At 42.0% G+C, this 14878-nt stretch overlaps 1 protein-coding gene across 20 annotated transcripts in view; it reads right to left on the minus strand.

Annotated features, from left to right (window-relative positions):
• ppfibp2b (PPFIA binding protein 2b) overlaps positions 1 to 14878 on the minus strand; it is a 98357-nt gene that overhangs the window by 10515 nt on the left and 72964 nt on the right. For 8 of the 20 annotated variants that reach the window (XM_070550548.1, XM_054733412.2, XM_070550544.1 and 5 more), the window contains 17 exons: positions 12532 to 12750; positions 11574 to 11666; positions 9732 to 9860; positions 8699 to 8810; positions 8490 to 8522; positions 6531 to 6592; positions 6375 to 6450; positions 6194 to 6276; positions 6035 to 6102; positions 5893 to 5958; positions 5760 to 5820; positions 5559 to 5606; positions 3491 to 3647; positions 1169 to 1201; positions 641 to 673; positions 102 to 237; positions 1 to 22 (listed from right to left, as the gene is read on the minus strand). The exon at positions 1 to 22 is cut by the window's left edge and continues 98 nt beyond it. In XM_070550548.1, the coding sequence (XP_070406649.1) occupies positions 1 to 22; positions 102 to 237; positions 641 to 673; positions 1169 to 1201; positions 3491 to 3647; positions 5559 to 5606; positions 5760 to 5820; positions 5893 to 5958; positions 6035 to 6102; positions 6194 to 6276; positions 6375 to 6450; positions 6531 to 6592; positions 8490 to 8522; positions 8699 to 8810; positions 9732 to 9860; positions 11574 to 11666; positions 12532 to 12750 (1431 nt within the window). The remainder of the gene's footprint in view (positions 23 to 101; positions 238 to 640; positions 674 to 1168; positions 1202 to 3490; positions 3648 to 5558; positions 5607 to 5759; positions 5821 to 5892; positions 5959 to 6034; positions 6103 to 6193; positions 6277 to 6374; positions 6451 to 6530; positions 6593 to 8489; positions 8523 to 8698; positions 8811 to 9731; positions 9861 to 11573; positions 11667 to 12531; positions 12751 to 14878) is intronic. The other 12 variants (XM_070550549.1, XM_070550546.1, XM_070550547.1 and 9 more) reach the window with 12 other exon arrangements.

The raw sequence follows: 14878 nt of genomic DNA on the forward strand, positions 1-14878 counted from the left end.
CCCCGACTGACTGCGACGAATCCTAGAAACAGAAATAATAGATCTGGAAACTGCAAACAGAATTTAGAAGAAAACCTGAACCAGTCAGCTTCAACATCTACCTCCCCCAAAGTTTCCTAATGCCTCTCTGGCCCTTCCTTTTCTCAGGTGAGACAGGAGACTGCTGTCCAGAGTCCACCCCAGAGGACAGCGGGGACTGATCAGACAAGATGCACTCGTCTGGTTTCTCCAGATTGTCTGTCAGAGGCAAAGAAACAGAAAAAGAATCAGAGCAGCAACTTTTCCCGTTAAAGATCCAAATGCTTGTTGACTTGATAAAACACCAAATATGAAATTAATTTTAAATAAATGTGAGAAAACCAACAAGACGTAACCAAAAATCGTCAAAGACACAAAGCAAGCCAGCAGTCACGGTAAAACAGAAAAACATGGCTGCTTGATGGAAAACAAGAGAAATGCTTAAGAGATGGAAAACATCACAGAGAGCCGGAAAATTGATAAAAATGCTGCAGAGACACAAAACCACTGCAAACAATCAGCCTGACAATCAGACGTTTCAGATTTTACATTAAAACAGTCAAATGAATTTTAACTCCATACAAGATGATGCTTTGGAGTTTCTCCTGACAGCAATACCCACCAACATCATAGAGGTCATGTTTCCCTGGAGATCCTGAGTCAGAGGTGGTTAGTTATGTAAGGAGACGGGAAGAGAAGCGAAGGCCTGAGTTAGTAAATCCTACTGCACCTTCAGAGAGAATGCTGTTTTTATGTCAAGCTCAACGTTTTAAATCCCTAAAATCCCTGATCAGCTACAACTGTCTTCATTTGCTTCACAAACATCTGGATCTGAACTGTGAGGGTGAACATGGAGGTCAGGAAACGTCGGGTTTGTTTACTTTGGGACTCCGCCCTCGAAGCTCCTAAAACAAGTGGTTTTGTGCAAATGGTTTTAAAATTAACAAACGCTAAAGCCGGGCAGTCAAGAGGAGTTCCCGTTAATCCCAAACCTAACAAGAGCCGCCTGATCCGACAGCTAGTAAAGTAATCCTGTTTCCTTCGGGAGTTTTAAGGATGTTTCTGCACATCTGTGTGACTCCGGAGCAGGAACGCTGCAGACTGCCTACTTCCACATGAGCGTTGACGTGTCTGGAAAAGCATACCGTACCTAAAACTGGAGCGCTGGCACTCCTGCAGCGAACTGCAGTCAGAACACAGACAGGGAAATAAAAAATATAAGACGAAAAAGCAAAAAAGGAGGAGAAAAAGGAGAGGGAGCAGTTAGTGAGAAGTTAGTTGTCAGAGTTGGTGAGCATTTAAAGAGCAAGTCACCCCCAAATCAACTATTTTTTCCTGATAAACTATATAAATGTGTGTCTAATCGTGCTGCAGACACGTGTAGTCAATAGTTTTGCACTTTAGTGCATTTTAGTTAAAATTTTAATTTTCTGCCTAAAAGTGTCAGTGTTGTGCCGTTGTCAGGTAAAAACTCTGCACTTCGTTTGAATTTAAATCTGCCATCGCTATTGGCTAAGAGGTACCCTAGAACGTTAGCTGGTACCATATGATGTCACAATGTCCTTGTGAGCCTGTGTGTGTATTTGTTAGCGGCTCCGCCCTCTAGGTCTGCTAGGCAACAGCATTTGTTGCATTTTTCAAACAGGAAGTGGGAGTTGAGTAAGAATCTGGTAGGGGGTGACTTGCTCTTTAAAATACATTTGTTTGTTTTTTTGTTACAACTTGTTCACATAAAGTTGCCATTTCTAATCCTAAATGTGGGATTTATCAGAATATCAAGCATAAACATCACGCTGACCAAAACTCAGCTGGCTTCTCCAAAACATTTCCACATTCAATAATCCGACACGATTCAACTCCAGGAATGTGTTTTGGGAATATTTTTGTACCAAGTCAGATTATTCCCTCCTCGTCCCATCAGCTGGAATCCAGCTGGTGTACTGGGATCAGGTTAGTTATTACAACATTAAATTGTTATTAAAAATAATTTTTATAAAAGGGTTTATTTACCGGAACTGCGCTGCTCTGGGTGGCTGCATGTTGGAGTAACTCTGTTGACTATATGTGAGTTTAGCCTTTCTTTTGGACATTTTTTTTCTAGATTCTCAAGAAAAATGGTATTTTTTTTGGACATTTTACTTTTCTGTTTCTGATGCTGTGAAGCTTGGAGGATTTTTTACTGCTAGTTTTTCCCTCTTTTCACTTTTTGAGCATTTGTTATGATGCGTAACCATGGCAACATTAGCTGGTTTACAATCGGGAGCAGCTGATTAACATTGGAAAGGCTGAAATAATACCTCAACTGAAGCCACAAATCCCAATTTAAGCAATTTCCCTCTGGGATTAATAAAGTATTTTTGAATTGAATTGAATTAATTTATTCCTTCAGCTTTAATTAAAAAATCTGGTTGTCAAAAACAAACGTGTGGAACTATTTGAATTTAAACGGGTGGAAAATTAATTTCTATGAAAATGTTTGCAACATTATTCAACAAAAACTTTACTTTTAAATAATGTTTGAAAACCCAATAATATAATTCGTCAGCAACTATTTAAAATACAATGTAAAAATCCAATTAGCCTATAAAATAATTAATTGTTTGTGTAAATGCATAACAATACACCTGCAGTACTTAAGAGTCTCCACCAAAGGGTGTAAATGTTAGAGTTTTAGGGGAATGTACTAGTCCTGCTGAAGAGGTAGAGACTGTAAATCAAAGAAAATGGACTACTTGAATGTGAAAAATGTGGTGTTATGAGATTAAATCTTTCATTTAAATTATTTCAGTGATGACCAGACTCCTGGAAATTAATGTGTGTTGCCATAACAAACAGATTTAAAAGAAGCGTCTCTTTAAAGATAAAGTGGAGGGATTTTCTTACAGATTTCCTGCTATCAATACAAAAATATGTGCAATTAGTTTTTACCTAATTTTTGACAAGAAAATATGTTTCCAGGTTAATAAATGCTTCTTTAAACTCATGCTGTACAGTGATCCCTCGCTACTTCGCGGTTCGTTTATCGCGGATTCACGACTTCGCAGATTTTTTCTTTGGAGCCTTATTCAAGGGAAATTCGCCGATTTGCGGTATTTTTCACCGATTCGCGGTATTTTTCTATGTGAAATATCAAGAAATTCCTGTTTTTTTTCATCAATTTCATCATAAAATGCACTTTTTGTAATAAAACTATAAAAAAACCAAGTAAAAAAAATTTTTTTTCTTGAGTTTTACCCACAAAAAGAGAATGTGATCATGCGATAATTCAATATAGTACTGTACTGTAAATATGGTGTCCCTACTTCGTGGATTTTCACCTATCGCGGGCAGGTCTGGAACGCATCTACCGCGAAAAATGAGGGATCACTGTAGGAAGTTGATGCATGTTTCTGTGGTGAGATTCCTCTGCTACAAGGAAATGTCAGCGGGGAGTCGGACTCTGTTGACCTAGCTCATCTTCAGCTGAACTCACTCAGACTGTAGTCTTCGTTGTGGCAAGGCGAGAAGTGGACAGGAGACAAATACTCAGCATTTGTCCCTCTGCTGCCGTTCAGCTCGTCCTTCGCTTTGCTCTTTTTACTCAGCTTCCCCGGCAGAGTTTGGTACTTGCTCAGCTCTAGTTGGGGACTCTGAAAGGCATCAAAAAAAAAAAAATACAGCAGATTAATCCCAAACAAGCAAACTCTCAGAAGTAATAAAACCTAAATTGTAAAAGCGTGTTCTGAATCTCTCGTTGCACAAAGATAAGTGAGGTGGGACTGATGTGCATCGCTCTGTTGCATAACAGGATGTCCTTTGGAGGGTGAACGTCTGACGATGCAGAAATCTGACCAGGCATTAAAGTCGGCCGGGATCTGAAGGAAAATGGGAGAAAGGCCAGCGGAGCGAAACAGCCGGGGGGCAGAATTGATGCCGAGGACTACCGACAGCTACTTCAGGTGGGTCACAGCCCCGGATCTGTCTTTGAGATTAATACACGTCCGGCTGGCTGTGATCCACAAGGAGAGTGTGCTTCTTTTATATAAATGTGAGCGTCTGACAACAGGTCATTTGAACAGAGGGGGCCACAGTGCAGCTGGGGTGTTACATCACAAATAAAACCCTAGAGACGGAGGACGACTGACTCTACCTGAACCTGTAGCTCATTTGTTTGAGTTTTAATAAATAATAGTGTTATTTGTTAATATTTGTGCTATACACTAGTTTATTTCCTTCGGTGTTGCTTCATTTAACTCTTGAGCTGTTCATCAAATAAAAAAACAAAAAAAGCCTTGCATCACTTTTCTGCCGTCAGAGGTTTTATGAATGACTTTTCAATGGAACATGGCAGAAAGAGCAGAAGTGACGAAAGCCACTGCTGTAAGGGTTTTTCATCCAGTGTGATGAAAAGTTTAGGTTTTGGACCAGACCTGTTCACCCTCACCAGAGAGCTCACCCAAATACGTTAAAATCCTAAATTTAAAGTTTTGTTTCCAGGACATGAGACTTCTTTTACGTTTGTAATCATTTTTCTGCTTATTTTTTTTAATAACTCAAAGAAAAATGCTAATATAAAGGAACATTTTGACCACAGTTTGTATTTAGTCATTTCTGTGGACCATCACTAGCCTGGGTTAAAAACTCGGAAAAAGTGAAAATAAAAGAACATTAAAAAAAAAGGTATTTCTTAAAGAGCAAGTCACCCCCTACCAGAGCCTTACTCAACTCCCACTTCCTGTTTGAAATATGCAACAAATGCTGTTGCCGAGAGGACGGAGCCGCTAACAAATACACACACTCACAGGCTCACAACGACATTGTGACATCATATGGTACCAGCTAACGTTCCAGGGTACCTCTTAGCCAAAAGCGATGGCAGATTTAAATTCAAATGCAGAGTTTTTACCTGACAACGGCACAACACTGACAGTTTTAGGCAGAAAATTTAAATTTTTACTAAAATGCACTAAAGTGCAAAACTACTGACTACACGTGTCTGCAGCACGATTAGACACACATTTATATAGTTTATCAGAAAAAATAAAGTTGGTTTGGGGGTGACTTGCTCTTTAAGGAAATAACTAGTAAAATGTGTATTCCATACTAAAAAACCAAATAGATGAAGAAAACACCAAGAGAACAAAAACAAATTATTTATTCATTTGGAGCCATGAGGGTTATCATATAATAAAGCTATATGTAAATTATTTTACGATAATAATGCAGTTAGGATACATTTTAATCACATATTTCCAGATTTCTTTTAATATTTTAGTTTAGTTATTTTGTAGTTCTGAATAAGAAATAGGGACTAAAATATGCTCCACCAATGGGCAGTCCTGCACATCAAACAGTTAAATAACAACAAAAGTATTATTGTGTATTTTTATGAGCTATGTTGGTATTTTGAGTCTTTAAATGGAATAAAAAATAATGTGTATTTTTTATTTTAGAGCTTTTTTTGAGATATACAAGTCAGCGTGGTTAATAAGCAGCTGAACTCTAGTTTAAATGTGTTTAGTAAAAATGCATCAGCTGGGGGTGGGGGTGGGGGTTAGTACCTCAATCCCTGTATCTGATTCAGTTTCAACCTGCTGGATCTCTCCAGCCTGAAGCCAAAAACAAACATGAGAGAAGAAGAAGAAGCAACATGCAAACATACAGAATAAGCAGGTTAGTAATAAGACAGAAGGAGCCGAGTTAGTCATCAAGCATCGATCTTAAAACCACCGAGTTTTTTAGAAGTTAGGAGTTTATTAGACCTTCTGTAGAGATCCACTCTGCAGCTCTTCCAGGCTGCTGGACAGTAACCTGTGCCGGTGTCTAGAAAACAAACCCAGAACATCTTAAACCACCAAATTCTGTGTTCTCTTTAGTTTCTACTAAAGTACTCACAGCGAGCCGTTCAAGAAACTCATGTCCCCGGTGGTCAACAGCGACGCGTCCACAGAGTTCTGGAAACTACAAATCAACACCTGGATTAAAGAACCGGCTTGGTTTCGATCCTTCGCTGATTTAGTGTCTTAGGCATCTTTACCAGGATTCCAGTTCTCCCTGAAAAGGGGACGAAGACAGCATGAGTGGAGACGATCCTCTGGAGGACATCTGTAGAGGGACATTAAAAAGTGAATTTAAGGACTCAACCAGCTCCTCAGATTTGTCTACTTTTCTTTCTAATTTGGATGAAACGTCTTACCTCAGATCTGATGATATCCGAGTGTGCTTTGTGTGTGATCGCCCTCAGCTTCAGACTGCCGCTCAGCTCCTCTTCGCTGCTCCCTGATGGTTAGAAACAGACATCATTAATGGAGTGAATATTCACAGAGCATCATTTAGAGCTGACAACTTGTGCAACAGGAAACGGATGCGAGTCTCACCCTGTGTGAGAGCCATCACTTCCCTCATTTTTCTATGCTGACTGAGCAGAATGGTCAGCTCCTCTATTCGGCGATCCTGTGGTCACAAACCTCACAGCTTTAGAAAATCAGCCACAGGAGCGGAACAGCACCAGCATAGGAAGGTGACTTATTTACCTTTTCATCGTTTGAGGCCAACAGAGACTCCATCCCCACCTTCAGTCTCTGGTATTCCTGGTCTGACAGAGTGAAAAAAGAAAACGTTCACGCTCATTACCTCCTGACTGACACCTGGAGGGATGCTGGCGACAGACATGACAGCCATGCTGATGTGAATAAACAAACGAAACAAATGCACAATGACGGCGCACACGTGCTGGTCCACCGTCAGCTGAAGGTAAAAAAACGAACAACGTCTGGATCAAAAACAAAAACAACACAGCAACCAGAGTGCCGACTGACATCTTTTTAAAGAGCAAGTCACCCCCTACCAGATTCTAACTCCACTCCCACTTCATGTTAGAAAAATGCAACAAATGCCGTTGCCTGGCAGACCGAGAGGGCGGAGCTGCTAACAAATACACACACACACAGGCTCACGACAGCATTGTGACATCATAATGTACCAGATTACATCACAGCATACCTCTTAGCCAATAGCGGTGGCAGATTTAAATTAAAATACAGTGCAGAGTTTTTACCTGACAACGGCACAACACTGCCAGTTTTAGGCAGAATATTTAAATTTTAACTAAGATGCACTGAAGTGCCAAATTATTGACGACACGTGTCTGCAGCACGATTAGACACTCGTTTATTTAGTTTATCAGCAAAAAAGAAGTTTATTTGGGGGTGACTTGCTCTTTAAATACGGAACAAATCTTAAAGAAAGTCGTTTACAAAGGCCTAGCCACTGTTCTTTAAAGTCAAACCAAAAGGATAATTTTAAAAATGAACAAAGAAATAGTACGGGTAACATTTTAACCATAAGGTGTTATTTTTTTTATTGTTCGATACACAAAGGGGACATGCTATGACTTTTATCTTAAGTTGTAATAGTTGTATGGCCAATGGTACTTTGCACCAAATCCCTCTCACTTGAAGCAATCTTATCAACTTTGCTCTTAATATTTTTTCAAAACCTTCCAGAATGAGCCGTTTCAGGGCTCTGTCACTTTTAGAAAACATGCTAGAGCTGGCTGCACCCACCTATCCCCCACTCAAGCTGAGAAGCTCAGATATCTGGAAGGGGCTTAGAGAAGTCTTACATGTGAGAGGTGGTTCTATTAAAATTCTCCTGTTTGTGACATCACAAACAGATAGTTTTTGATACAGCTCGTTTTAAGCAAACTATTCCTAAAAGCAAACACTGAAGGAGGACAGGTGCACATTTGGAGTGTTTATGGAGGCAGTAGAGACCCACATGGCAGCACAAAGGGATGCAAGAGGTGGGTTGTGCATAATATGTCCCCCTAAAAGATCCCCAGCTCTACTCTAATCTGCCTCGCTCTAAGAGTTTTAATAATTTGGACAGCTTTTTATTAATTGTGACTAAAAATGCACCAAAAATCTGGTTAGTTGATCAAAATCAGCCAATATTCAGAATTATCAGTTTAAACTTAGTCAGAAATTCTAATTCTGGATTGATTTATTTTTTAATCTGTGACTCAATATGCAAGCAAGAACAGATTTTCCATTTGCAAATATATTTTTCATGATCATATTAAAAAATCCATTAAATCTGGTTCTGGGATAAATCAAAAAACACCAGGATGGTGGCAGGTCAGATAAAGTGACTGAAGGGGAGTGTTAATTTTCCCTTCTCTTGGAATGCTGGGATATTTAAGCTTTTGCTCCTCTTGTGGATAAAAAAAAATCCCGATTTGTAACATAAAACTACATTTTAAAGCAACTACAAGGCACATTCTTTAAGATACGTTCATTTAAAAGGATGCAGAGCTTCGTTCACAGAGCCAATAATATTTCGGGTCCAGTCTCATATCAAACCAATAAACCATTAAATGGATTTTCCTTTTATTTCATTTGTTAGACTTTGTTTCACCAAGATAAGTGGAGCGTTGAGCATAAACAAAGGTTTAGTTTGACACTGGACCCCTGAGATCAGCCATGCCTTACATTTGTTAATCAGATGCTTGATATACACCTCCTCTACAGCAGAGGGCAGCAGAGAGTCAGACAGTTCACATCAGAGGAGAGAGGGACAGGTTGGTTATATGTTGCAGTAATCTGAGCTGACAGACACGCGCATCGCTGGCTGTCTCACACACATCTGCACTGACAAACGTGGATCTGCTGCGATCAGTCACACTGTCAGCCGTGCGTACCTCTCTCTGCCGCGTTGTTGGCGCTGCCGCCTCTGGCCAGCAGCTGGGTCTGCAGGCACTCAATCTCAGCATCTTTGGAGGCCAAAATCTGCTGCAGCTCAGACATTTCTGCCTGTAGATGAAGACAAAAGTGGATGACTGAACTGTGGGGCTTCCAGATCACCGAATGTCAAACACAAACATGAGTTTAGGGAAACGGGGTGAGGACGAGTCTCTAACGAACTGATGAGCTGATTAACAGCACAATTACTCCTTCGTGAGCCGCTGAACTCACGACAACAACAGATCTCCTTGGTTTTACAGTCATTTTCTCGATATTTATACACTGCAAAAAGGCATTAAGTAGCACAGCTTTCATCTTAAGAAGCATTAAAATGTCAGCAAACGTTCAGTTAAGAATAAAAGATGAAAAAGTAAATAAAGTGCATTTACAACTCAGTGTGACGAAGCAGCTGCAGACAACAAGTGACAACAGAGAGGTGTTGGCACAAACCCGTGCAGCTTGCAGTAAATGCAGCTGTTTTTATTCAAAACATGAAATTAATCAAAGTCTGCAGATTCATCTGACTGCTTTCAGCTAAAAAATGAGTAAAAAAAGGTGAAAACTATCAACTGGAAATCATTTTAAAGTTAATATGGCACTAATGACGCTACAGTTACCTCATCTGTGCAGGTAATAATTTTATGTAAACAAATAAGGACGTAAACACACAAACAGCTGATGCACACACATTAGGATCATATGCAGGTAAGCTGTCCATGCAAACTTGCATTCACTGCAAACATTTATTTTGCAGACCAGTTTAAGTCTAATGAATATTTATGGTTTTAAACAGAACAAAAATAACTAAAATGCATGAAAATTACTGAAAAACCCCAAATGAACGCCATTAGGAAATATGCATGGAGAAGTGTGAGTGCATTTAGGAGGGAGTGCAAAAAAACAGAAAGAAAAACCTCAGACCCAGTCATAAAAATACAAAAGACCCAAGAGAAAAAACAAAGAGGGGGGAGCGGGAGGAAGAGGAGGCACCTGTGCACCGCGCCAGCACTCCTCCCAGTGCTGCTTCTCCAGCTGTGTGTGCTCCACAGTCAGCTTGAGGCTGGACAGCTGGGTCATGAGCGACTGGTAACACACATGGAGAGAATAAGAGATGGAGAGCTAGAGAGAGGACGACAGGAAGAGGGTAATGACGGGTGAGGAGGGGGAGAAAAGCGGAAAATAAAAGTGGAGAGAGCAAGCCGCAGAGAGGAGTTAATAAAGAAGTAGGGAGGGAGGAAGAGAGGAGGAAGGGAGGACTGTAAGCAACAGCAGTTGGACCTTTAAATGAAGCAAAGTGTCAGGAGGGAGATGATTTATTTAAAAAACAACTATTTTCTCTTTAAATGGAATCAAGACTGCTCAAATTTGGGCAGAAAAGTTAAAGAAAATGGTCGAAAACCAAATTTTCCCTTTTAAATTAAACATTAAGTTAAATAAAAGCTGCTGAAATCCTAAATTTGTCAATATTTAGTAGATTAGTGAAAAAAAAAGGTTAAAACTTATATTTAGATGAGAAGTTAAGTCTTTAAAAGAGCAAGTCACCCCCAAATCAAATTTTTTTTCTGATAAACTATATAAACGAGTGTCTAATCGTGCTGCAGACACGTGTAGTCAATAGTTTTGCACTTTAGTGCATTTTAGTTCAAATTTAAATTTTCTGCCTAAAACTGCCTGTGTTGTGCCGTTGTCGGGTAAAAACTCTGCACTGCATTTGAATGTAAATCTGCCATCGCTATTGGCTAAAGGTTGGTTTATGCTTGACGCGTCCGTGAGGTCCGCACGGAAAAGTTGCGTCATTTTGCGTCATTTTAACAACCACGCCCCTCCACCGCGCCTCCGCACGGCCCAAGATTTCCGCAACGCGCACCTCCAAAAATTTCTAACCACGCGGACGGACGGACGCGGAAAAACATGGCGGACCGGCAAGAACTAGTACGGCAGAGGTTCGTAAATACAGACATTTGTATGATTCAGCTCTCAGAGATCACCGTGATCAACATGTTGTTAATAATTCTTGGAGAGAAATAGCTCGCACTGTCGGAAAAGACGAGGATGCTGTTAAAACTGCTGGAATGCCGTGTTGTAAACAGTAATTTCTACTTCTTCTATGGTGTAGTGTTGGATGCATGCCGTAGAGCTCCATGCTGCCCCCTACAGTTTGGGAGAATATTGGCTCGCCGCAGAGACAAGCCGCATGAACCATAAACGCTGCGAGTTGTGAAGCGCGTTCCATCCGCGAGCCGCATCACCAAGCAAAAAGTGAATGCGTCAAGCATAAACCAAGCTTAAGAGGTACTCTAGAACGTTAGCTGGTACATTGTGATGTCACAATGTCGTTGTGAGTCTGTGTGTGTGTATTTGTTAGTGGCTCCGCCCTCTCGGTCTGCTAGGCAACAGCGTTTGTTGCATTTTTCAAACAGGAAGTGGGAGCGGAGTAAGACTCTGGTAGGGGGTGACTTGCTCTTTAATGAAGCAAGAAGTTTATTCTGTTTCAATTTAAAGTCAAAAATAAATAAAACTTCTGTTGCTGCAGTTTTCCCCCAACAAATGAGTTTTTTTTTGGTTCTGGAATTAAATACATTTTTCCAAAACTGTATTTTTCAAAAATTCTTATTCAAAGCTGGAAAACTCAAAGAAAATCCGGACTTTTTTAAGACCTGCAGGAGTTCTGGGTTTAAGAATGAAAGAACCACATTACAGCCAGCTTCAGCCTGATCTGATAATCATCCGACTCTAAATCCCTGCAGCTGTTTTCACAAACACAAAGCCGCTCTCTGCTTCTGATCTGCAGCTGTTCCTGAACAACAAGAGGAGCACATTGCCGCCGAGTACCTTGGTGGCTCGGAGTTTCCTCTCATATTGGCTCTTCTCTCCTTCCAGCTCCCCCACCTTGTTCTTCAGCTCCTTAACTTCCTGAACCAAATCCTGCAGACAAGCCAGAAAAACATACCCTTTTATTTAAAACACCGGATTCAACAGTAAAAGTCCGTTCTGAGCAAGTTTTAGAAGTCATAAACCACGAAGAGACCACATCCAAATACCAGAATCAGCAGAGCTCTGTCAGCAGCGCTGGGACGTGCATGCTAAGATATGAACGGGAGGGTTTAACATCAGGGCGATATTTAGTGCAGTTATTAAAAGTCTCCAGGGCGGGACGGTGCTGAGGTTAATAAGGGAAACAGGATCCTCCTGAAATAAACACCACAATGTGCAGTTATCAACAGGCAGGAAGAGGAGGAACCCAGAACATGACTGGAGAGGGTCCAGGCTGCACATCTGCCAGCTGATCATCATCAGAGTCTGAGGGAAACCTTGTAAAGAATTACTTCTCGTCACACAACCCATCCACCTGGTCAGAGCAGGAGGAAGCAGGCAGAAACTCTGTTAGTAGGTGGAAGAAAAGTCTTCATGCAAACAGACCACGTCCGATGGTGTAAAAACACAACGCCGACCCCGGACGAGGATTCACGAGGACAAACGTTTCAGATATTTCAGGAGAAGGACACAGAAAGATTCCCCAGGATCAGGTTTAATAATCCCCAACTCCTTAAATGTGTGGAAGCATTTAGGAAACCAATCATCGTTCTTATTTCTGCAAAAACCAGAGCGTCATCCCGACAACCCTGCAGGACATAAACACTCTGCACACACATCACCAAGGGTTGTTAGTTTGATTCTGTGGGAAAATCCAAATACCAGGCGGAGTAAGGATGGGTTAGAGGAGGAGAGAGGAAGAGAGGGAATGATGGGGAAGGAGTATAAGAGGAGTTCATCCATCAAGTCTCCCTACGTGCACAGTCTGTCCTCCTTTGCAACTCCGGGAATCGGACCCAGAGAGGCTCAGGTCCGAGCAGACGGGTCCGACAGGAGGACTGCAGTCCTGGGTTGGGTGGCCTCCGGGCCCCCCCTCCTTCCCCTCCAGGGCCCGTTTCTCCTGGATGCGGGTGCTGATCTCCTCCTGAAACTTGCACATCTGCTCCTGAAGCTCACTGATGAGATTTACCACGGACTGGGAGGAGGTGGAGGGCAAGTGATGACGTAAGGTGAGGTGACGAAAAGAGAAATAAATAAAAGTCAGATGAGAGGGTGAGGGAAACAAGAAGAGGAGAAGATAATCAGACAAATGTTTAAGTCAGGCCTGTACAGGGAGGAGATACCATCACATGTTGATCCTCTGTGGGTGAAAATGTATTTCTGACCAAGTATCCAACACTGAACACTTAACCTGAACCCAACCAGAGTGAGAGAGGGCTAGTCTGGAGGCAGATGCAGGTCAGGCATCAGGCCTCAACGTCTCACATCGATGAGATAGTGGAGACACAGATACGCGTTCAACTCTGTAACCCAACACAGCGAGAGTCTTTGTGTCCCATCAGCCACGTGTGGACAGCCGGACAGGAGTAAACGGGTTAGCGGGTTATTCCGGGGTCGCTGAAGGAAGCAGGGACTCACAAACACCCTCTGTCAGTCCCAACCGGAGCGCTGCAGGCTAAAGGTGCATGTGATTTAAAAAAATGGCTGCACATTCTGTTACTTGGTTGTTTCGGGGACTTCTGCAGAATCCACCATCAGCTATGCACAAAAATCACACATTCATGTTTATTAGTTCATAAACTATTTATACAATAAAATAAAGAAACACTGAGGACGTGCACTTTTTATGCACGTCAGACATTTTTCATGGCTACTTCTAATTGAAGAATGTGATAAGCTCTCATGTCTTTGAGGCGTTCATTGCCTCTTTGTTTGTGGTTTCCTGAAGTGAAAGTGGATGACTGTCATTCCTTCTACCAGCCCGCTGCAGCGTCGCAGCTGTTACACACACACACACACACACACACACACACACACACACACACACGCACGCACGCACGCACGCACGCCCGCCCGCACACGCACACACACAAGGGACTGTCTCAGCTGTTAATTTTGTTAAGGAGTGTGCACGTACAGCATGCGCTCCTCGTGCACGAGCCTACTATTGAAGCTGCCATTACGCTTTTGGCCAGAGGGGGCAATGGCGAGCATAAAAATTCAAAATTCTGTAAAGTCCCTTTAAAACTTCTAAACTTTGTTTTCTGATTTTATTTATTTGTCATCTTTATTTTATATTAGTTTTCTGATCATTTTATGATTTTATGACTATTGGGGCAACGGTGGCACAGGAGTTAAGTGCTCGCCTCGCAATCGGAAGGTTGCAGGTTCGAGCCCCGCTCAGTCTGTCGCTGTCGTTGTGTCCTTGGGCAAGACACTTAACCCACATTGCCTGCTGGTGGTGGTCGGAGGGACCGGTGGCGCCAGTGCTCGGCAGCCTCGCCTCTGTCAGTGCACCCCAGGGCAGCTGTGGCTACATTGTAGCTCATCCCCACCAGTGTGTGAATGGGTGAATGACTGATTGTGTTGTAAAGCACCTTGGGGGGCTCCAGGACTCTAGAAGGCGTTATATCAAATACAAGCCATTTACCATTTTGTTGTTCTTGTGAAGCATTTTGTGAGTTTTCTTTGTGATAAGTGTTATATAAATAAACTTTACTTACTCTTTCCTCTGATAGTGTTCCATTTCTGCTGAGACGGTTTATTATTGAAGCAGGTGTGAGAAACAACTAACAGGTGAAGGATGGTGGCTCTGGAGGACCACAGTGGGACAAATTCAGCTCTTTTCACACATTTAATCTGAGCAAGCACGAATGTTGTTCTTTCACCGATGCAAGTCTGAGAACAGCTCAGACAACTTTCCTTTCATCACTTTTAACAGTGAGCAACAACAACGACGAAGAGTCTAATCCCCCATGACGTTCTCACAGCATCAGGCGCCGCTGACAGTTTCATCTTGCAGGATTTTTATTTTAAATATCCTCACAAGCCGCGTGACGCCTTGTAAGGTGAACCTTTCACTTCTGATCCTCATTTCCTGTCACGCCAGCTGTTTTTCCTTTTCATCCCTCCCACTTGCTGCTTTTCCTCCTTGGTCTGCTTCCACTGATGCTTATCACACCTCCTTCATTTGTGTGTCTGCGTGTGTGAGCACACAGTATGGGCCCCTGCATGTCAAAAATGCTGAATTGTGTTTATTCGTTCAACGCACGCCCCCCGGATGGTAGCTTCACACATGCACACAGCAGCCGAGTGTCACAATG

Source organism: Nothobranchius furzeri, chromosome 4, assembly GCF_043380555.1.
Source record: "Nothobranchius furzeri strain GRZ-AD chromosome 4, NfurGRZ-RIMD1, whole genome shotgun sequence".
Taxonomy (NCBI): Eukaryota; Metazoa; Chordata; class Actinopteri; order Cyprinodontiformes; family Nothobranchiidae; genus Nothobranchius; species Nothobranchius furzeri.